Source organism: Typha angustifolia, chromosome 15 (assembly GCF_048772165.1).
Source record: "Typha angustifolia cultivar Huaian chromosome 15, ASM4877216v1, whole genome shotgun sequence".
Lineage (NCBI taxonomy): Eukaryota > Viridiplantae > Streptophyta > Magnoliopsida > Poales > Typhaceae > Typha > Typha angustifolia.
This window is the reverse complement of record NC_133253.1, coordinates 18,630,561-18,653,173: the sequence shown is the minus strand read 5'-3', so window position 1 is coordinate 18,653,173 and position 22,613 is coordinate 18,630,561. Positions and strand designations below refer to the sequence as shown.

Sequence of the window (22,613 nt, the reverse complement as noted above, 5' to 3'; positions counted from 1 at the left end):
CTTGAAAATTTCCTCTCTCTGCGGCAAAAGAATTCCCCAGAATCGAGAGGGAGAGAACTCCCTCTCTGTCTCTACTCTCTACTTTCTTCCTGCCTTCTCTTTGCAGGGGGAGGAGAGAGGGTGTGTTAGAGAGAAATAGGGGTTTTCTTACAAAGAGGGAAAGAAAGGGAAAAAGAAGAAAAAATTGCATGTCAGAGGTGGCTGGACTTCAGCAGGCATCAATGTATGTCGGATCTGTTTCAGAGAGGCACTGGTGCTTTTGTTTGGGAGGGGGGAGAGAGAGAGAGAGGAAGAAGACGGCTCGGGGATCATTTATTTGATGTCTCCAGGTCGGATGTGAGTCAAATCCATCACAAATTCCAGCTCTTTTGGCCTGTTTCAGCTGATGCAGACTTGGATTGGCCGGAATGGCCAATACCCAACTGAAATTAGCCAACTAACTGATTTCAGAGCCTGAATCAGGATCGGATGATTTTGGGAACCTTGCTTTTATGGTTGGTTGTCTATCAAATCAAATCCTTGTCTATATACTAAATATATGAAATCAATTATGAAAGTAAATCCGTCTTGCTGATAGATTATGAATCCTCCAAATCTTTCCATCTATGTATAATCTAAACTCTTCCTCATACATTAGTCCCTCATATCCCTTGATGTGATTCATTCTAATGTACATTTGCCTCTTTTTTTCAGCAAACCACTTCAGAAGAACTTACACTGAGTGGGTGATTTAATTGTAGTTAGTTCTTAGAAAGCATTAATTGTGGATTGAAACACTTAGAACCATGCCATCTAATTTGAGTATTGGAGTCATTGTTCTACCTTTTGTATTCACTTATTTGGTCTAGTTTAAGTCGTGATTATCTTCTCTTGGAACAGTTTTAGAAAAGATGCATTCTGTAGATTTCTCTGTTTTTCACCTGGCATTTCTTGTCAGGTTTTATGAACTGGGGTGTTGCTTCTTTTCCTCTGCAATTAAATAGTTCAGTTGTTTTCTTTATCTCTATTTAGAAGGTTAGAAGTCGAAACAGTCCCATCGAGTGAGTATAATTCTTTCGGAGATTCAATTACTAGTCACTACTCTTTAACAAGCCCTATGTTTCCCTACTTGAGAGCTTGCAACATTATGAGCCAGTAACCTTTTATGCTTATTTTCTTTTGTCCAAAATATTATCACCTCGTATGGATTTTTTATTGCGTTATAGAGCTACTTGGAAAACCTTTCTACTACAGGTGTCATTGTCCAAGGCTGCTGTATAATTTTATGTAAGACTGCTCTTATCATTTTCCCATCTGTGTCTTTGCTGCTGCTTGAAATCAGGTCTCTGCTCGTGCATATGGTATCTCAGCTCCTGATCAAATTCACATTAGTCAAAATGTACCTGGTAAGTTAAATCCTTTTTGCACAAGTTCTTGGCATCTAGAATTTATTACAAACTCAACGTGGAGATTACATGATTGATTGGTTAGTGTACCGTTTGTTCTCTCTGATCAAATTGTTAAATATCTTGGAAAATACATATTACACATATAGCACGTCATTTAGAATAATAATGAATGGCAGCGGCGACACAATAAAACAATTTGGCAGTGGGTGTATCTGTGGAGGAGGCAATGGATGGAATTGGCTGTTGGATTGCTAACATAATCATAATGCTACTAGTAGCCTACGTTATTGATGCTAAATTGGAGTTCCCCAGTAATGCAGGACTTGGTAGCCTGCTTGTGCATGTGGAAATGCGAGCCAACAAGTTAAAAGTTGTTTAGATCGGATGGTCAACAAAAGGTTTGAAATCTGACCTACCTTTCATTCGAGACGCTTCTCTCGACTGATTCATATGTCAGGTCTAAAGGTGTGATTTGATCGTAACCATTCATTATTTAGTTCCCAGCTTGCTGTTCCTCTGGTCCTTTTTTCTGAATGATTGCAAGTTACTTATATTTTTCAGGTAATACTCTGAAAATTTACCTCCCATTCACATCTAAGTGATATATTCCTTCTCCTTTTGACTAGAACTTATCTGTTTCTTTGCTTTCTTTTCCCCCCAGCGTGATGGTATATATGTACCTGCGGAAATATGTAGGATTCTTTCGAAAATCTGCCTAAATTTTAGAGATTTTTATATAACATTTTTTTTTGATTTAGTGATTTATAAATATAAATTGCTGACTGAATTTATTCAGCAGTTTTTTTTTTTATGCTCGTAATATTTTAGATTTGAAAATTTTATATAAGTTACTGATCTGACTAAAATCAGCAGTTTTTAAATATACCTAGTTCTATATTTAAGTTTTGAATATATATTAGTCACGCAAAATAAATATTTAGGATTTCTGGTTTGGTTAAAAACTCAAATAGTTGGGATTACATTGGGGCCTACATTATAATTATGATTCAACATCAAGAAGACTATTTGGAGATTTGGGTTTTCCCTTTTGAGGATACTTCGCTGATACGTCGGCCTGGCATATAAATGATTCCTCTGTGCATCTAGGACAAAGAAAGCTGTATTACATCTGGGAGAATATTATAAATTTCTATGTAGTTAAAAATTGGTTTAGTGCTGCAATACTGATCCGAGCATGATCTAGGCTGAAACGGAAGGGCAGCAATAGCACCTTCTGATTTTTAGCTCCTGTTCACTTACGAAATAAACATGAAGTCTCCTTATTTTGTTATAGGAATTCATCATTCCTCTTTTATTATTCTATATAATTTTTTTAAAGTAATTTAATAATATCTCATAATTAATTTTTTTTGATTATATAATATTTAATTATATATTATTTCAACTACAATTAAGATTCTTTCTCTATGCACCATCTCTTCTCTTAAGTATTGGTCGTCTCAACAATAGTTTAGTTTTTTTCTCTCATCTATTTTTTTTAATATTAGTCATCCCACTTACATTTGAAATTTCATCTTTTTTTTTTGACTAGTAAATTTTGCGAAAGTAAGAAAAAAAATTAAGCTTGTATAATTTTTTCATAGCGCGAACTTATAATCCCGCATTATTTCGTAGTATATTTTTTCTAGTATATAGTTATTTTACATAGAGTGTGGGTTTATGACTTTGTATTACTTTACAGTGTCTCTTTATTTCTATTTGTGTATGAATATTTTATATATAGTATGGGTTTATAACTTCGGATAGTCCACAGTGCCTCTTTATATTTTCAGTGCATGATTTTTTTACATAAAGTATAGATTTATAACTCATGCATTACTCTGTAGTGCTTATTTATATTTTCTAGTGCATTGTTATTTTAATAGAGTGTCGGCTTATAACCTCGTATTATTCTGCATAAGTTTTATATATATTTTAGTGCATGATTATTTTAGATAGAGTGGAGTTATTTTTCTACAGTGCGGACTTATAACTCTACATTATTTTGTAGTGTATGGTTATTTTCTCATATTGCGGATACATAGTATTTTTAAGTCTACAATTGTAATAAAAAATAATATTATTTTAGAAAAATATTATTTACTACTACTACTAATATATACTAAGGGAATTTTTATCATTTGATTTAAAACTTCACCAATTTCCTATATTATTTTCTTCAATATTTTATATTAATTTTATGTTATATTATACTAGTATTAAACTAAACATTATGATGTCTTATATTATATTAGCTCTCTTTTTTTAGTTTTAAAATTAAAATAGTTATACATATTTTACTCTTATTCTTTGAGTAACCACAGTTTTAGATTTTAGAAATATATATATTTTTTATTCTAGAATATAAATAAAAGTTGAACACCATAATAATCTTATTCTAGAATATAAATAAATATAAGAATATTAATTCCTGAAATAAAAATCGCGGAATAACAAAAAAAAATTATTCTAAAATTGATCTTATTTTAAAGTAGACGAGGCTTAGAGTTTTTGAAGAAATTAGGCATCCTTATAAACTTATATGCCCACCTAAACAAAAAATGGGTAAATGTTTAGCTTTTCTCATGCAGATGAAAGTGGAGAGGATCTGATTGTTTATCTTCTTCGAATTTAAATTATTTTCAAGTTTATTCCATTGTAATATGATAAATCTTTCTAATTTATCTGATTAATAGATAAATACAAATTAAGGAATAGTCTTCTCTTTTTTATATTAGTGAGTTCAGTGTTTTGAGTCTAAATGATCTTTTATTTTGCCGTTTTAACTTGCGATTATGAGCCAGCAGCTGACTTGTTCAAAATTGAAAATTAACATCTTTGGTATGAAATTTGAGGACTAATTGCAATAATCCTAGTAGGTAAATTCACAAAGAGAGTTGGGAAGGGACGAAGTCTATCATTTTTATTTAAGTATAAATTACAAATAACAGTATATTTTGACTATTTAATAAACAAAGCCTTCTCCTGTCATCATTTACAACTAGAGCCCCAGATTTACCGGAAAAAAAAAATCAAGCTGCACAACCATTTGATAATCGGTTCATCAGGTTCTATTCTATTAGAAATAACGTGCATGTTATTAATCTCAGGCTTCATATTAGAAAAATAGAGTTAAGGTCAATTTAAAAATATAAATATGTCGTTTGAAATCGAAGAAATATATATTTTCTATTAGATACCTGAGTCTTTTGTTTACCTTTGAAGTAATAGTGTTGCCTTTATCACCGATAACAATAATGAACTGTATAGGAAGTAATAACTATCGGTCTCTTTCTAATTATAAAGAAGTGTCCACTAATCATATGGATTAGACAGGTGGTCATTGTAGCTTATACTAGGTTCTATGGGTCTATTCTTTCCATAGAAATTAATATTTAGTAAAAAAATTTTACTGAAGAACCGTACATATACAATTCGAGCTCTTTGTGATTTACTTGTCCTATGTATTGAGAGTTTTGATTAGTCTACAATTTCATGATCTATCTAACATAAAAAGAAAAAAAAATATTAACATGGATCAGAAGGGGTCGCTAGGAACTTGTGAATTCTAATCTGAAATGTGGCCTAGGACACCGTTTTTCAATTCTTTAATTAGATTTGTTTTTTCCAGTTATATCATATAAATCTTGGTACTAATACCACTGGTCTTGGCTGAGATTTGATCGTAGTTTAAATATGCAGCGTTAATCCTGTTTCCGTGTGGTCATAGTCACGTGAAATGGCACTTTTTTGAAGTGTTGGGGTTATCACATAGTACAGCACGTACAGTAGGACAACTTCGATCAGATGGTCAGATTATTTACCCTTGTTGCGTGGCTTCGTAATAATTTGTTTGTACCCGGAGATGTTCCTCGGGCTTTGAGCTGCAGGGGTAAAGGATTCACAAGGCTGCAGGCTCATGACCAGCCAAGTTGCTTCGACCTTAAAAGCGCGAAGACTTTTACCATTTCGTCGTCCGTGCCGCTTAGAGCCTGTGCTATTTTAGCAGCTGCGTTGCTGAGTTGCAGGTCTTTACACACTATAAGAGCAAGATGAGTAGCACAAAAGATCTCGAATAAAGATGGAAATAGAAAGGTACTGTGTATCCTTACAAATTTACAATGCGCGTCTAAAGGGTTGATTGGCCATGTGGGGCCTGCCTAGCAATAATTAATCAGGAGCCCATTTAATTACTTTCACTCACATATGGTTCGTTCCATTTATTGTCCATCAGGATGTGTCGTCTTCTTCCCGAAGTGAATGCAGATGGGGAGGTGAAATCAATACAGCTCGGTGCATGTGGGCTTGCTTTGTTCCAAGCCCCAGGTGTCCAGACAAGGCTTCGATATTATCGGGCCCACACCGCCGCGCATGGACCAATTAATTCCGTGGCGCCATCACCGATTTCCTTTAATTTAATTTAAGTTCGTAAACAAACCCCTATTCACTCAGATTAACAAAGAAAACTTGCTAATGCCAACTAAGATTTACACGATCGAATCGTTGGTGCAGGCGGTCATAGTATTATTTTTCTTTCTTTCCCTTCTTAAACTTATATCTGGTATTGGTTGGATGGTAAAATTAAAAATTAAGCTAAAAGAAAGCTTATATTGTGGGCACAAGGGCGTCGTATCATCTGTGGGCCCAGCTGGGTGAAAGATCGAATCATCGAATTTACGTTACATTATTAGTTGGCTGGATCAGAACAGCTAGTCGGTGGCAGAAACGTCCACACCGGAATCGGCCTGAATTATTCTGATGGAAATGCCCTTTCGTCATCAAAACCATTTCATTTTCCTCTCGATAATGCTGTTGTTATTTGCCACTGTTACCGTTATCTCAGTGATTACTTGCATTTAATTTTTTAATCTCTGTAGTATAAGATTAATCAATTAATTTTAGATACTATTCTCGAGCTTCACCCGCCATGCTATTTTAATCAGTCAAAAACAACTCGCTCCCTCCCTCCCCCCCTCTCTCTCTCTCTCTCTCTCTCTCTCTCTCTCTCTCTCTCTCTCTCTCTCTCACTGTCTGTGTGTGTTCTCGCTGAGCGTCACGAGGGAATGCGAAGGCGTCCAGAATGCCGGGCCACGAACTAGGGTTAAGGTTAGGGTTTCGGGCTGAGGAATTCGAGCGGAAAGAGGAGAAGAATAAGACGAAGAAGAAGCAGCAGCCGGTGCGGCGGCATTCGCGATCGGAGGCAGAAAGGAAGAAGGGATCGAGACGAAGAGGGGGGGAAGAAAGCTCCGATCTGGTGAGCAATTCTTACTTACCGAAATTCGTGATGCCTTCGTTCTTTCTCTATCTAATTCTTCAAATGTTGTGTTTGTTATCGTCGAGCTTCAGCCCTCATGAGTGATAAAATTTGAGCTGACGACTTCGATTAGACTGTTTCTCACAGCAATTGTTTATTTCAAGAAGAGAAGGAAAGAAAAGGAGGAACTTCGGCTATGAGAGTCAATGGATCTGACAAGTTTATTATTTTTCATGATAACTTTAATATCTAAGGAGCATCCAATGCAAATAAAATAGTGAAAGAGACTCGAATCCGATGACTTTTGATGACTAAAAGAAAGGAAGAAATAAAAAGAAATGAAAACTCAACAATATGTAGAGGACGAGGAGAGAAAAAAAGGTGAGGTGACGAGAAATAGCGGACTTCTAGGATTAAAAATGGCAACTTTGGCACTGTTGGGAGTTTTCCTGGCTTTGTTAGCTCCGTAAGGGCTTCGTCGTCTTCCTGTGCATTTTGAGGGACACCAGCTTTTTGCGATTGTTACAGCATTTGGCGGGACGCGAGCGCTCCGGTGTCCCTGGCCCAGATCCAGATCCAGCGAGAAGAGTGCCCTCTTCCTCTTTCGATGTCCTCGCTCCCCAGCCCCACATCCATCCCACAGCTACAAACCCCAAAGGTCAGTCAGTACTACTAGCTATTTGTTCAACTATTCATACTGTAGCTACTGTTACTACACTCCTTACCCCAGTTGGGTGCACTATTTCAAGGGCAAAGAGCAAAATCTGAAGCTTTTAAGGCTCTCACATTAGAACCAAAAGTAGAAGAAGAGGAGAGGTTAGAGAATCCAGACCCATTAAAGCATTTGTCCTCTCACGAACTCAAAGGTATGGGGAACACTCAAGCTCCCACTTCTCGTTTTTATTTTTCCGTTCTTTGTCACAATCCATGTACTAAAACTAGTTGCTTTATTGTTGTCTTTCTCTTTTCAGAATGCCAAAGCCGGAGGATTAGATCTGAGGCCGTTCCTTCACCTGGTGTGAAATTGCAAAGGCGGCGGCCTGCGTCCTTGGATCTTAACGGCCAAGGAGCTGATGTGGCTGTCCTGTCCCCAAGGTTCTTTGTTGGTGGCTTAGGAGGGATGAGCAAGAGCTCTGCCGCTTCATCTCGCAGCAGATCAGGCACATTCCCTAGTCCCGGGACGCCAAATTACCATCGGCATGGTGCTGCAGCTGTGAGTTACCAGAAAGGCTGGAGCTCCGAGCGGGTGCCGCTTCCATCGAATAGCAGCCGAAGGTATGCTGGAAGTGGCGTGGTGTTGCCTTTCAACAATGGAAGGGCATTACCGTCAAAATGGGAGGATGCAGAGAAGTGGATCTTTAGTCCAGTTTCTGGTGATGGTGGTGGGAGGATGTCAGTTCCTCCGCCTCATCATAGGCGGCCGAAGTCGAAAAGTGGGCCACTTGGACACCCTGCTGGAATTGGCGCTGCATACTCATCAGCTTCACCGCTTGCTCCGTGCTTTGATGGTGGAAAAGTTGGAAACTTTGTGGCAAAGTCACCTTTCTCAGCAGGGGTTTTGATGCCAGAACGTGCTTGCCGTGACAGCGGCAAAAACGGAAGAGGTGGGGGAGATGTTATAGTTGGTGGCTTAGGCAACAGTGTTGGGGGAAGTAGATGTTACTCTGCTAATGGAGAACCTTACATTTTGTCAGCAAGCATACATGGATGGTCTGATACACTGGCAGAATCATCTTCCTCTGGGCCGAGCTCTCAAGATACTACACAAGGTACTGGATCATCCTTTCACCCGTCCTTTCATTTGATGTTTTAGAGCGTTCCTTGGGATTATTACCTGGTTACAGTGACTTAAATTTTGGCAACTCATGCTTTCTGCTCTGTACATTTCCTGATTGAAATCATAGTCGTGGTTTCTTCTAGATGGCAAAAATGGAAAATTGTTCATATGAATTTGGTTTTATGCATGCATGTATGTTGATCAGTTGGTGTTAATTCATTATGTAATGTGGTCTTTGAAATGTGCATTTCATTGTCGTTTTAACAACTATGAAAGCAATTGTGACTATAATTGTTCATTCCAAATAAAAGCATAATTGCATGTCCCAGTGGTGGGCAACACACATGTATTGTTGTCATTTCCTATATAAAAGACCAACAGAGGTTGCCTAGTTGCTGTTGTTCTAAGATAATGATGCTATATGGATTTTTCTCTGTGACCATGTTGAATCTATAACATGTACGCATGAACTATTGTCCAACTATGTGCAAGTTAAAACGGACCAGATTTGGGATAAGATAGATTCCAGTTTAAGCAGGAAGGCATTGAATTAATTGATTCTGTAGCAGATAAATTATCACTGATGCAGCTTTTGTTCACTATAAATTGTAATCACCTACAAGTCATCCTCATGGTTAAGGGACTAATACCAGACTCAACAATTTAGCTAAGGGACTGCATTTCAATGAAAAGCAAAGATATAAGATTTTCTGCTTATGTAAAAGAGGATAAGATGATTCAGTCAGCAATTACATTACTTTGTTGCAGGATAAAACATATGGTATGTTGAGCATTCCAATTCTTTACCGGTATCCAAGTTCATTATTTTAGCTGATCCTGTTTTAATATGGCTTGCAGATGATACTTTTGGAAAAACAAAACAAGCAACCTCTGTAACTTCTCCTGTAGTTTTGAGGAAGGATGTGGCAACACAAATGAGTCCCGAGGGAACTGCACCCTCTTCTCCCAAGGATAGGTCTTTGTTTTCCCATTCACCATCAGCCCATCCAATTGAAGAGCTGGAGAGTCATTTCTCAAAGTTTGAGGTCAGGGATGTGCAGATAGATGATCGGGTAACTGTGACTAGGTGGTCAAAGAAACATGTGACACGAGGATCTGATAAGCGTTCAACAAACATCATAGAGTGGAAGAAGAAGATTGTGAAGGCTAAGTCTTCTTCCTGGGAAGAAACTGAATCTGCAAAATGCTTATCAAAGTAAGAATATATACACCCTTAGTTGGCTTTTTTATGTAGATGTTCTTAGGAAACACTATAATGCCGTCACCTTGATTGGAAATCTTAGTAATTCGTTCGAATTTCATTATTGAACTACCCCTAGGCAACAATGGTATATCTATCCTTACAGTTGTGATGGGTTGTACCATAGTAGTGTTTGTTGTACTAGCTCCTTCCACTTTAGTTTAAGTTCAGATTTTTTGTTTTTGCAAGTGTTCTACCTTTTGATTCTGTTAGGTTAAATATGGTCAATTGTTCAGATTTGATTCCTACTGTAGTTTGATCAGATAATTTTTGTTTTATTGGTCAACTCACTTCCCCAATTGTTAGTTTCAGTTAACCTATAAAGACCTTTGCCCTTTTTATCCAAAAGGCTGACCATCTATTCCGTTTTATTTTTCTCCCTCCCATACTACCTCTTGTTTCCCTTCTTTGCCCTTCACTTGGATGCTACACTTATCAGAGGGTTGTCAAAATGCATTTGTGTTCCAAAAGTCTAACCACTTGGGCACATTATCTGAAGGTTTAAGAGAGAGGAAGCCAAGATCACAGCATGGGAGAATCTGCAAAAGGCAAAGGCTGAGGCAGCAATACGGAAACTAGAGGTATTCCATATTTGCTGTTTTGCAGCATCATCTATTTTTCTGAGACAAGATTCACCTTATGAAGACAGAGACTTGTAAAGTTCAGTAGAATGATGCTTAGTCTTCTATTCGAATATCATAGGAGTGATGGTGCATACCTTTTTACTCTAGAACTTTTTTGTGATTATTTAGGTGAAGCTGGAAAAGAAAAGATCATCGTCAATGGAAAAAATCTTGAACAAGCTTAGGTTCTCTCAGAAAAAAGCACAGGAGATGCGTAATTTAGCAAGTGCCAACCAAGCCCAAGAAGTTGCCAGGAATACCAAAAAGTTGTCATACTTCCACAAATCTGGCCAGATCAGATCCTTCAGCGGCTGCTTCACCTGTCATGCATTCTAAATTCATGTAATTTCATCAATCAGACATCTAGTCCCATCTCGAGACATTGGTAAGTCAAGTTCTGACTATGTTCGCATACACTAGCTTCCTAGTGCTCGAGTTTCAAAATATTCTATTCATTTGGTTGTTTTAGTTTTATTGAAGTTTGATGATATGCAAAATTTGATAGCATGAGTTTTTAATTCATTAAATCTTGAGACAGTTATTACAAATGCATCTATTTTCTGTTCTCTTGTTGCTTGTATTCGAGATTTGCTCTGACTTCATCAGGTAAGAAAGAAGGCTAGTATTCTGAACTTGGAGTACATAATGCCACTTTCTTGACCTACTGAACCATATCAAAAATAATTATTTTGACTTTCTATATGCAGGTTTAGAGATTTATGTACTCTCACAATTTGTTGAAATAGCAGTCCTAACGACAGAATTCCCTTGCTTACTGATTGATTAATGCGCACCTACACATAACAATTCCTTATATACAAAACCATTCACTCTTTAACTGTCTTTGCTTAATTTCTTAGGAAATTTATATATCATAACATTAAGAGAAGAAGGCCTTTGCTTAATTTCTTAGGAAATGTATATATTATAACATTCAAAGTTGACGATCTTTGCTTTATTTCTTAGGAAATATGTAGGTATTATAACATTAAGAGATGAAGGTAAGTCTTGTTCCCTAAGCTGCATCCTTAACCCTCCTCTAGATTAGGAATAAGAGCAATTCTAAAATATATAAAATGAGGCTATTAGTTTAAAAATAATGATTTCTATGTTTACTTATATTTTAGAATAAGAGTGTAATAATTATTTTTAAAATGATATAAAGTGAAAGAAAATATGATAAATTTATATATATATAAAATTACCATGAATGTCCTTTGATTTAATATAAAGTGGCTTGATAGGATACTTGATAAGGTAAATTAGTAACTGGGTTGGTGTGTGGTATAAAAGTAATTTTGATAAATAGCATTTCTATTTTATAATGGGGTTACAGTGATGTTTAACTCTTATTCTTCGGATAAGAAAAAAAAATTATTTCTGAAGTGAACAGAGGCTAAGGATATAATGATATAATGGGAAATGCCATAGATATTCCCATATATCATTTTTGCCGGCACTGGCACATCGTCCAATGAATCAGGAAATCCCAGGAAATCTTCTTTCACCTTGTTCGTTTTAATGTCACTCTTTAGTAAGATCAGATATTCTCCTATTTATGGTTTTCCGTTCCTACCATAACTTTGCTGTTTCTAACCATCAAAATTTTGTTTTCTTCAGGTAAAAAGGGATGTTTTGACTATTTCCTGGATGATCATCAAGATGGTCGAAGCTGCAAACGAGTTCGAACTCTTTACCTGGCCATCCGGCGTCTCAAGAACTAGGCATCATCTATAGTCAAATCAGCAGGGAGTTCCCCTCGTGGGATTGAAATGATAATTTTCCGCACGGGAATAAGAAAAAGTCTTCGACCTGGAAACGTTTTCTTTGAAATATCTCGTAACAAGACGCGTTTGAGATGAGCAGTTCACAAAATAAGCTTTTACCACAACCTTCAGTCCTTTTTGTATTTCTGGATAATATAATGAGCTATTTTACATCTAGAGCGCATATAATTCTATTCTAAGAACTAGGATTGTGATCAACAGAATGAAACCCCAACAGTTGGTATGGAAGGCCAAGTCGAACTCCCGACCTCTCAAGGTGGATAGATTTCTTTATTGGAGCTTATTGTTGTTCTACAAAGAACTCTATCGTGATTTAGCTGCGGAATGATTAAACCTCTACATATAATGATGTTTTGATTTTAGAGCCAGTACTACGGGTTTTGGGTGATTCAGAATCTCTGCACTACTGTGTCTAGTTCATGAAGAGTGAATACCTTAATTAGCTTAGGTCAAATCAAATGGTTCCCTAAGGTTTGAGCCACAAATTTCCTACGGATGCCACATTTAGTACAGCAAGCAATCAAGTGCAAAGACTTCCCCCGAATTCCAAACATGACGCTGTACAAAGAAATAAAAGAAACCCATTGGCATACTCGGTATAAATTATCTTTCTCTGTTCTTATCATTATCAAAAATCCCCTTAATTCTATAGTATCACATAGATCAGCAGCTTATTATACTTACAAGAGATCAACACGAACGATAGCTGCAACAAGGAGCAGGTCCTTGATCATGACGACCGTTTAAGTACATGCCAGCACTGGTTAAATGGGACTCGGAATATTTCAACTCTCGATGCTGCTATAGACCAAGCAAATAAAAGAATATACTCCAGTCTTTTGCAGAAGCCAGAAAAGGCCGGCACCTTTCTGCAGGTGACAAGGATACCTAGCTTTTCGATCTAACAGCGCATCATCAAATACTCTTGACGGACTTAAACCAAAAATCTATACACGACTAGCATTGATTATAAATATCCAGAAAGTCCAAAATCTTTGATGGAGATTAAACCTCTTCAGTGACAACATATAGCTCGAAAACTTGAAATCATCTGGTCATCCGAAAAAAGTTGAGAATCCTGCATTGAACACCGCGAGGGTCCCTTTCTATTTTGACAGCAATAGACATTTGTAGAGTGAAATGGGATGAATAGAAACGAGGCATCCAGTCTTTTGATGGAGAGAATAAATTTGGATCCCCAAGAAATGGCACGTGAACCCTGCAAGAACAGAAAGTTGTCATAAAGCCAGACTTAACTTGGTATGCAAAGGTATAATAAAACAAATTAAAGCAACAGAGTGCGTACGGAAGTAATTGTTTCCATGATAAATACTTGTCAATCTTGTTGCAGCTTCATTGAAGACTAAACAAGATACAAGATGCATAGACATAATGATGCAAATTTGATCGACATGCTAATTCTTGTTTGCAAATTGACAAGATCAACAACTAAATTCCTGGCATTAAAACAAACTTCTGTCAAAATATTCTAAATGCCAGGAGGTACATTATTGAACCAATTGTATATCTGCTAGAACTGAAACTACAGGAAAAAAAAGAAGATAAGGAAAAGTTGAAAATCTACCAAGTTACCTGTGTTACAAGTAGTCGTGGACCCAGACTGATGAGCTTAGACAATATCAAGCTGTGTAATGTCAAACATAACTGTAGTTGTATGCCCAGGAGATGCTAATGAAGAATGATTCTGAGTTTAAGAGAACTTTGTCGGCAGTCTGAAACACAAAGTCACCATCCCAAATATGTCGCAGTGTCACACTGAATCTGCTTTTACATATTTTTTCCTAACATCGATAATTTTGGGCTTTCAGAATTTTGGGTACTCAAAAACAATCCCTTCTGCTACACTTCTTGCTCGTGAATGGCCAAACAATTTTCTGACAATAGCCAGGGACAAGTCTATCACACTTCCAAGGCCCCTTCCAGTAATGAGGTTTCCATCAATTACTACTCCAGTACCATCAGCAACTTGACAAGTGAGATCACCGATAACAGCAGGATGAGCTGTGGCTACTTTATCCTATTTAGCATAATAATGATATCACTATTTGCTACAGGTACTAGGACTTGTTATATTTAAGTACTTGAAACTGTCACCTTTAGCAAACCTTGCTTCTGCAAGATAGCTGGAGAAGAGCAGATCCCACCATATATCCTCCCTGTTTCTTTTTGTTCTTTGAGTAACTTCTTTAGAATTCTTGACTTCTGCAAACGTGCAGCTCCAGCACCTCCTCCCTGTAATGTTTTACGCCCATATGAAACATATAAGTTTTATAATCATGTCAAGTGTTCAAGGGTAAATAAGTCAACAGGAACAGTGACCCTCTATATTGGCAAGGAAAAATGATCTATTGTCTTCAACATATGCTTCTAAAAGTTATTCCATATCAGTGTAATATTATATCAGCCCAAGTCAAGGTTCAGATTCTGGATATATGGGGGGATGAATAATATGTGAGAGTAAATACTCATAGGAGATGTTAACTTCTTTCAACCTTGTGCATAAAGGAGACAAGAATAATATATACTGTTGATGTCTACAATTCATGATCTTTGATCCCCAAACTTTCAGAAACACTAAAGCAGAGTAACTTGAAACCATGATTTAGGATAAATTTCCTAATTATGGAAAGATAAACCAAACCAACAAGCATTGCGTAAAAGCAAATCTGTACATGCATTACACAAGGGATAATAATACGTTTTATTGAGTCTACATAAAAGCATATTCAAATTTCAAACTACTTTATGATTAAAAGGCATGGATGGTGTTCATTAACAAAAGATTAAATATTAGAAGCATATCTATGTAGCTTATAAACATATGAATGACGAAAGTTTTGGCAATCAACAAGTAAAGGATGAATGAAGCTATTTGGTTCAATTTAATGAGTATGAGACTGCAGAAAATAACAAAAAGGAGATCCTTATGCTTCATTAACAAGGAAAAGAGAAAATGGCAAATGTCATACAGGAAGAATGATAAGGTCATATGTTGATTTAGATGCATCAGAAATGGACTTGTCTGCAATAAGCTTTGTATTTTGAGATCCAATAAACTGTGTGGATTTTTCAACTGATGCAATCACAACATTCACTTTTGCTCGCCTTAATATGTCCACCAACATTACCACTTCCATCTCTTCTGACCCATGTGCCACTGGAACAAGAACCTGTCCAATGGACGCAAATAATAAATGGCAATCACAGATAAAATTCACTAATTCCACAGAAACAAGTTGTTTCTTATCAAGATGACATATCCATATTATTGACTGTAGAAAAGCACATATGATTATTTTATTCTATCTACTATGAGGTAGATGTTTCAGTGATTAAATTTCCAACATTTCCAGTTACAAGTTCACACAGAATTATAAAGGAAATCCTGAAAATCTGATTGAGAGCATGGATATGACAAGAAATAAATATATTTCTAGCTAACACATTAGTATATTTTAGTTGCTGGGAGGTGTGGACTGTGGACATTGCACCTGTCGAAGAAATAAGTTACAACATTTGTTTAAAATATTTTGGGCATGTCTAATGTACAAGTATACCAGAATGCAGGATTGATCCAAGCTGAATTTGCCACAAGAGAAAGAGGAGAGCAGCAGGAATTGGATTGAAACAGTGAAATATATGAAAGAGCTCTGATTATGGAGAAAAGTAGCCCTAACAGAGTTGGCATATTGAATGAAATTCCAACAAAAAATAAATGGGGAATAAGGCTTTCACATAACTGCCGTATGCATTATGCATTCTCTGAAATGCTAATTCTTGCTGTTTGCTAGAAAATCTTTACCAGAATCCTTTAGTGTATAGTAACTGACAAATCATCTCTAATTTATTTACCAAAGATAATTGATCAGAAAATTTATATTTTTGGTAAATTGATCAAAATAATCGTCCAAATAAAGTATCTGAAAGTAATACTTCCCGTCATGCCTTCCATGATCTACGAGGCTATGAGACTTATATCTTCAATTTACTTCATCTTGAAATTGCAAAACAAATCTAAACCTCCATCTTTTAAACCTTGATTTCCAGTAGTTTTCCACATCTTTATGATGGTTCACAGTAGCTCTCTGAGGAGTTATTCTTTTCCCCCTGATCTTACAAGAATATGAAAGAACACTAAACACAGCCATTCAGGATCAGAATTTTTGCATCAAAAGTTAAGCCATTAATCTCATTTTTAACTCTGTTTCCATTAACATTTCTTTTACCTGGTTTTGCATTACTATGCACAAGCTATATAACAATGCTTCAATAACTGTAATTGTGACAACAACAGTGTTTACAAATTTAGTGCAAGGGATGAAGCACTTACATGAGGCGTGTGATGAAAAGACCAGTCAACTTTGTTGAATTCCTCACTTCTTCGATGATCACCATCAATTTGCATCAGCTATGCCACAAGTAAAGAATGATGAGCTATTAATGTTTCAGCTATGTAAGGTATCATCTAAACCACTCAGTAATTATAAGTTTATAACTAAAAGACTTAAAAGTTAGGAACACAAGAACTCGCTGATTATACAAAAGCATGAAATGCTAGAATACTTAAAATTAAACAAATAAACCAACAAGAACTATTTGCTAGAATACTTGAAAAGCAGCCACAAAATGACGAGCGGTCACCCCACTGCATACATCAACGATGAAAGGCAGATGCCAAGGCAATATAATTTAATAATTATATATAATATATAAATATACTAATATAGTATATAGAATCTTTTAATAATAATTTATATAATTAAATTATAAATTAACATATGTATGTATGTATGTATGTATGTATGTATGTATGTGTAGAGAGAGAGAGAGAGCTTAACAAGTAAGTGAGGCACGCACCTACTCACAGTACATTGGGTTCCCAACGTAGAGAAAGAGAAGAAAAAAGGAGAAAAAAAGAAGAAAAGAAATAGAAGCAGAAGAAGAGAAGAGGAAGAGAAAAATGAGAAGGATGCATCTCCCTCTCCCTCATTAGCTTAAGACTGGCACATGGACCCCTCCGTCTTGTGCTAGCAGCATTGCAGGTTTATGCGGTGGCCAGTGCACCGCCCCACTAAGGGTGCTACCAAAAACGCCTTCCAAAACAATGATTATTTTCTAGCAATCATACTTCTACAAGAATTAATAAGTCAATCACCCAATATGATTGAGAAAAAAGAATCCCTCTCGAGCTATCAAGATGAGCACCTTCTGAACTATCTAAACTGAAAGTTGTGAAATCTAATATGGGATAGAAGCATTGTAATTATCTTATATATACTCACCAATTAGATAGCCAAAAGAAAAAAGATGCCAATGAAAGAAATTAAGCTTTAAAAATAGTGTAAGGTGTTAACCCTTTGTCACAATAAAAACTATGTAAGTTGCAAGACTTATTGTTCACAAACTTTTGCCAAGTAATTAATCAAACCTGTGGCCAGGTGTTAGCATTAGGACATGAGGAATTATATAGGTACGAGTTTTGTTAATGACCTTTCAAAGTAGAGTTAGATCATAGGTAGTTAGGTTCCAAGAGTTTGTATATTTACCAATAGGATAGTACTTGAACATGCTTCAAAACATAGGCAGTGGATTAGTGGCATGAAGACCTACTAAAAGCTAATTGCTGGAAAAATCATAATTTTCCTAATTGGAGATAGAAGTAATATAAGTAATAAGAATGAGGGTAGTGTTACAAGAACAAACCAACATTCTTCCAATATCTTCAGCTATACTGCACCCAAACAATTGCTCAACAAAAGCCAAAGCAAATTGAAATGTTGTCCCAGGACCACGACTTGTTGTGAGCTCTCCTGAAACCTGGATGTTTGATTTAACTGCTCGGAAAGTAGGGATCTTGTCCATAAAGGCCGGATGACAAGTAATCTTGCAATGAAAATTGTATATTAGCATCTAAAGACAGGTGTACAAAGAGTAACACATCCTTGTGATTTAATTATCAATTAACCTGTTTTCTCCTATGTAAACCCCAGGGCATAAGAACAACAGCAGGAGCAGCACATATAGCACCATACAACCTTTTTCCCTCTGCTTGCTTGACTGTCATCTTTCTAAGGATTTCACAATCTCTCAACCGCACAGAACCTGGCATACCTCCCTGAATGTATAACAGGTGCAATGATGAAGAACATGAAGAATAATTGATATTTATATCTAGTTAGAGGACTGAAGGCACAAATGAAACACTTCTAGAGAAATTTAACTCGACTTAAAAGAAAAGGAGGAACAAAGAGGATTTCTCTTAGGTTGAAAAAAGAAGAAGCGCACGGTACTTTATCCAATTGTTCATTCGGAGAAAACAATTGGATAAGGGACAAAACTGAAAGTTGACCAACATTACCATAATCCTTCCACTCACCAACACATTAAAACTTACGTCTTCCAAGAACAACACTGTAAGGTAAAAAGACATTACCGAGAATATATATATATACCCGAATAGCTCTGCAGATATGCTGTGGAAGGTAAACTATACAAAATTCAAATACCAGCAAAATTCTAAACCACATAAAAAGATCTCCGAGACAATCTCAAGCATGATTCTGTCGACAGATTGACACATACATACCGATGGTTAAAAAAATTAATAGAAGCCAAGCATTGCTTCTTTTGTATCAGAACTTACTGGAAGAGCGACGAGATCAAACATCTCGTCCGCACAAGCGGCGATGCAAGTGTCTGCCACCAACCTGGTGCCGGATGAGGCCTCCACCACGAGATCCTTCTCGACCGAGGCAAGAAGCACGTCTGCCCCAGCTCGGCGAAGGACGTCCACGAGGATTACGGCCTCCATCTCCTCCGTGCCCATGCCAATGGGAACAAGAACCTTCACGAGGATAAAAAATAAGAGGACCTAGGGTTATGGTTCCGCGTCGAGAATAAGAAAGGGGAAGAGAGGAAGAGGAGGACCTTTTTCTTAGGAGGAGGGGGAGAAGAGGGATTCGTCACGGAGATTAACGGAGCCGGTGACGTCACCGCGCGCGCGAGGGTGGACGAAGGCCTCGGAGCTCGAGAAATGGTGCAGTAATTTAATGGATATAGCGCCATGGCGGCCATTGTTGCAGTGGAACGGTGAGGAGTGCCGAGTGCGGAGATATGATAGAACTGGACGAGAGTGTCGAGAGCCGAAGGGAAAATGAAGTGAAGTGGGTACGAATGAATCCGAAACCGATCCGTACCCGGTAAATAGACTGGCCAAAGACTCGGAGGTTACGAGGATCAACTCGAGTCAGTTTGACCAAGCATGGCCTGGTCAACAGACACTGTGATCGAATATGTGCGGAAAAATTTATGAATGGGCGATAATACACGTCAGCAAGTCACATATTCTAGCGTTAATCCAAACCCAAGTGGACCAGTGGCTCATGATCAAGCTTAGGCGAGGGTAAAAAGTTAAAAAGTCTCTCCAACCTTCTTACTAGTACTTGACTACTTGCACGTAAAAGCCATTACCATCCAAACAAGAAGCTGACGTTGAACTTTATCACCTAATGTCGATAACTCATGGATAAGACTAGTTTTTGCGAACCCGAGCCAGTGGACTCAAACTAACTGTTAATTAAAGCTGGCTGTGAGAAACCAAAATACCCAAGTAAGGCTTGGAAAGCATCATATATATATATATATATATATATATAATAGTTCTTCAACTTCCATAACGGATCTATTGGATGGACATGACTTGGAACAATAAAAGTCATCTGCAATGTTAGCCAAGTCCGTTGGGCGTTCTAATCTATGTTTGTGACGTTTGATAGGCTTGCTTCCTCGTCCACCTAACGGCCTACCCAAATCTCTACGCATGGCATCTCTCTCTCTCTCTCTGTGAGTGTGTGTGTTTGTGTGCTGAGTATGATCTATTCCACGTAGACTATCGATCCAGTAATTAATCACTTCGTAACGGACCTTTGTTGGCTTGCATGGCTTAGAGTTCTATATAAACCTCTTCGACATGCCTCAGTCGACATTACCACATCTCAGTTCTCAAGTCTTCTTCCTATCTTTGTTTCCAAAGATGAAGCGAAAACAACTCTTATGGAGCTTAGCTTTCCTCGCATTGCTTGCTTTCCAGCATTGCAATGCTCGTAACGGGGATGCGCGCTTCGTTAGAACCAGCGGGACTCGTTTTGTGATGAACGGCCGTCCGTTCTACTCGAACGGGTTCAATGCATACTGGTTAATGTACATGGCTTCAGACCCCAATGATAGGAGTAAGGTGTCTACTACTCTTCAAGAAGCAGCTAATCTTGGGGTCACGGTGATCAGAACTTGGGCTTTCAGTGATGGAGGTTACAGGCCCTTGCAGTACTCTCCTGGCTCATATAATGAGGACATGTTCAAGGTGTGTGTATATATATATATATATTCGATATATGCATTGTTTTTCTATATCCATGTTCATAGAACTGTTCATTTCAGGGTCTAGACTTCGTGATCTCTGAAGCCAAGAAGCACGGGATATACCTTATACTGAGTTTAGTTAACAACTGGAGTGGGTTTGGAGGGAAGGGTCAGTATGTGCAGTGGGCAAGGGATAGGAGCCAGTACTTGAACTCTGAGGACGACTTCTTTAGAAATGATGTTGTCAAGGGATACTACAAGAATCATATCACGGTACACTAAAAGCGTGGAGAGCTAGCTTCTTGTATGAACTTTTGGTCTATTTCTGTCATGCTTATGTATTTTAACTATTTGAACCAGGCTATTCTTACAAGGGTTAACACGATAACTGGGGTAGCATACAAGGACGATCCGACCATCTTTGCATGGGAGCTTATGAATGAGCCTCGTTGCCAAAGTGACCTCTCCGGCCAAACACTGCAGGTTGATTGCAATACAAAATTCACGTAGTACACATAGATATGTTCATCTTGCTCAACCAAACTAGCATTCTTGAAAGCATGTAACACTTGGTTAATTTAAACAGGCTTGGATCAAAGAGATGGCTGCCCATGTCAAGTCCATCGACAACAATCACATGCTCGAGATCGGTCTCGAAGGATTCTACGGCGAATCGATGCCTGACCGGAAGCAGTTCAACCCCGGCTATGAGGTTGGCACAGACTTCATTGCCAACAACCAGATTCCTGGGATTGATTTCGCTACCATTCATGCATACCCTGATCAATGGTAATTAAGTCCTAAGGAAAGCTTTTCCCTGATCAATTGTAACTTATAAAACTAATCTTACATATTTGCTCATATATAGGGTCTCAGGATCAAGTGACCAGGCCCAAGTTGCCTTCGTCAAGATCTGGATACAATCCCACACCCAAGACGCCGCCGCTGTCCTCCGCAAACCGCTCATGCTCACGGAGTTCGGCAAATCGTCGAAGTCCTATGGATATAACGTCGGCATGAGGGACTCCTACTTCGATACGGTTTACGACGCAATCTATGAGTCGGCGAGAGCCGGTGGTCCCTGCGCCGGTGCACTATTCTGGCATGTAATGGCTCAAGGAATGGAGAGCTGGAGTGATGGATACGAGGTTGTATTCTCGCAGAGCCCCTCCACGACTAGAGTAATCTCACAGCAATCCAGTAGGATATCTAGCCTCAATGTGCCTTACAAATTCGAAAGGATTTCTCATGCGAGGAAGTTGAAGTTTGCTGAAGAGGAGTTCGACGAGGACGCCTGATTGCTGAAGTTGTCATACACTGGTTGACAAGCTACAGCCACTTCTTAATTATATGGACACGAGTTGGTTTCATCCAACAAATTTGAAATAAATCTCAAGGAAATAAATTAACTTCAGTAAGAAAAATATCAAAACAAACGGTTTACCATCAAAAGCTATTTCTCACCCCATACTAAAAGGGAGATTATAAAGAGGAGTTATAAGAAGCACTGACCACAGTATTGGGTTGACAGTATGGCAACGAAGTATAAAAATTCCAATCCTAATTTGACACTATAACAGTCAGTGAGAACCTACTTGAACTACTTCCATTCTACGGATCCTAATTATTCACGCCAATTAATTACACATTAAATCATGGGAGATGATTGTGAATGTTTATCTCTTAGATTAAGCAACTAATAAATCGCTAGAAACAACCGGATGGCATTAAGCTAGATAAAGTCAATCATCGTTAAAGTCACAATAGGAGATATAGTGAAATTCAACTTTGATCATCTATTTTTACATATCAGCCAACCGATTTTAGTTTGAACCAACCTTAAGCTATATACGCGGGATAAATTAGATTAGATCTGGAAATAAAGTGTATACATTGAACTGGCTATAGGACTTAAACTCTTTTAATGTTCATATTGTACTCCTAGATCAGTGGTTGGATCTAGATCTCTTCTTCAGGAAAAGTTTAGGTAGACTAATCCCAGACGTGAAATTTCTAGTTGAATTTAATGAGAATACTTTTAGGAATTAAATCCTCGTTACCACCAAAAATTAATTAAATCAAAGAAGAAGAAGAAGAAGAAAAAAACTGAAAGAGGGCAAATCCGACCCTCCAGGAGAACTTTG

General features: G+C 37.6%; 3 protein-coding genes across 3 annotated transcripts; 2 read left to right on the top strand and 1 right to left on the bottom strand.

Moving 5' to 3' along the window:
* The first annotated feature begins 6,377 nt into the window (after positions 1–6,377).
* Positions 6,378–12,246, top strand: LOC140777762 (uncharacterized). The gene is made up of 8 exons (XM_073122102.1): positions 6,378–6,642; positions 7,171–7,300; positions 7,392–7,508; positions 7,614–8,411; positions 9,278–9,635; positions 10,180–10,261; positions 10,433–10,688; positions 11,924–12,246. The coding sequence occupies exons 1-7, from the start codon at positions 6,469–6,471 to the stop codon at positions 10,637–10,639; spliced, it is 1,866 nt and encodes a 621-aa protein (XP_072978203.1). The 5' UTR covers positions 6,378–6,468; the 3' UTR covers positions 10,640–10,688; positions 11,924–12,246.
* Positions 12,247–12,654: 408 nt separating this feature from the next.
* On the bottom strand, positions 12,655–19,245 carry LOC140777763 (protein DJ-1 homolog C). The gene is made up of 9 exons (XM_073122103.1): positions 19,039–19,245; positions 18,755–18,955; positions 18,077–18,226; positions 17,815–17,994; positions 16,442–16,519; positions 15,081–15,281; positions 14,206–14,343; positions 13,684–14,128; positions 12,655–13,309 (listed from the first exon to the last, which is right to left on the bottom strand). Exons 1-8 carry the CDS (start codon positions 19,183–19,185, stop codon positions 13,916–13,918), a joined length of 1,308 nt encoding a protein of 435 aa, XP_072978204.1. The 5' UTR covers positions 19,186–19,245; the 3' UTR covers positions 12,655–13,309; positions 13,684–13,915.
* An 835-nt stretch (positions 19,246–20,080) lies between these two features.
* Positions 20,081–21,767, top strand: LOC140777026 (putative mannan endo-1,4-beta-mannosidase 9). Its single transcript, XM_073120929.1, has 5 exons — positions 20,081–20,470; positions 20,548–20,742; positions 20,830–20,952; positions 21,056–21,258; positions 21,338–21,767. The coding sequence occupies exons 1-5, from the start codon at positions 20,081–20,083 to the stop codon at positions 21,765–21,767; spliced, it is 1,341 nt and encodes a 446-aa protein (XP_072977030.1).
* Positions 21,768–22,613: the final 846 nt, after the last annotated feature.

Bases quoted from the DNA above. Each gene is read 5' to 3' on its own strand.
- LOC140777762 (XM_073122102.1), top strand. From the start codon at position 6,469: ATGCCGGGCCACGAACTAGGGTTAAGGTTAGGGTTTCGGGCTGAGGAA. The intron at 7,301-7,391 runs GTCAGTCAGTAC...CACTATTTCAAG, and splicing joins CACAGCTACAAACCCCAAAG to GGCAAAGAGCAAAATCTGAA. The intron at 7,509-7,613 runs GTATGGGGAACA...TTCTCTTTTCAG, and splicing joins GTCCTCTCACGAACTCAAAG to AATGCCAAAGCCGGAGGATT.
- LOC140777763 (XM_073122103.1), bottom strand. From the start codon at position 19,185: ATGGCCGCCATGGCGCTATATCCATTAAATTACTGCACCATTTCTCGA. The intron at 17,995-18,076 runs GTTAATTGATAA...TTTCATTGCAAG, and splicing joins GTTTACATAGGAGAAAACAG to ATTACTTGTCATCCGGCCTT. The intron at 15,282-16,441 runs GTAAGTGCTTCA...TCCATTGGACAG, and splicing joins CTTTTCATCACACGCCTCAT to GTTCTTGTTCCAGTGGCACA.
- LOC140777026 (XM_073120929.1), top strand. From the start codon at position 20,081: ATGCCTCAGTCGACATTACCACATCTCAGTTCTCAAGTCTTCTTCCTA. The intron at 20,471-20,547 runs GTGTGTGTATAT...TGTTCATTTCAG, and splicing joins ATAATGAGGACATGTTCAAG to GGTCTAGACTTCGTGATCTC. The intron at 20,743-20,829 runs GTACACTAAAAG...TATTTGAACCAG, and splicing joins ACTACAAGAATCATATCACG to GCTATTCTTACAAGGGTTAA.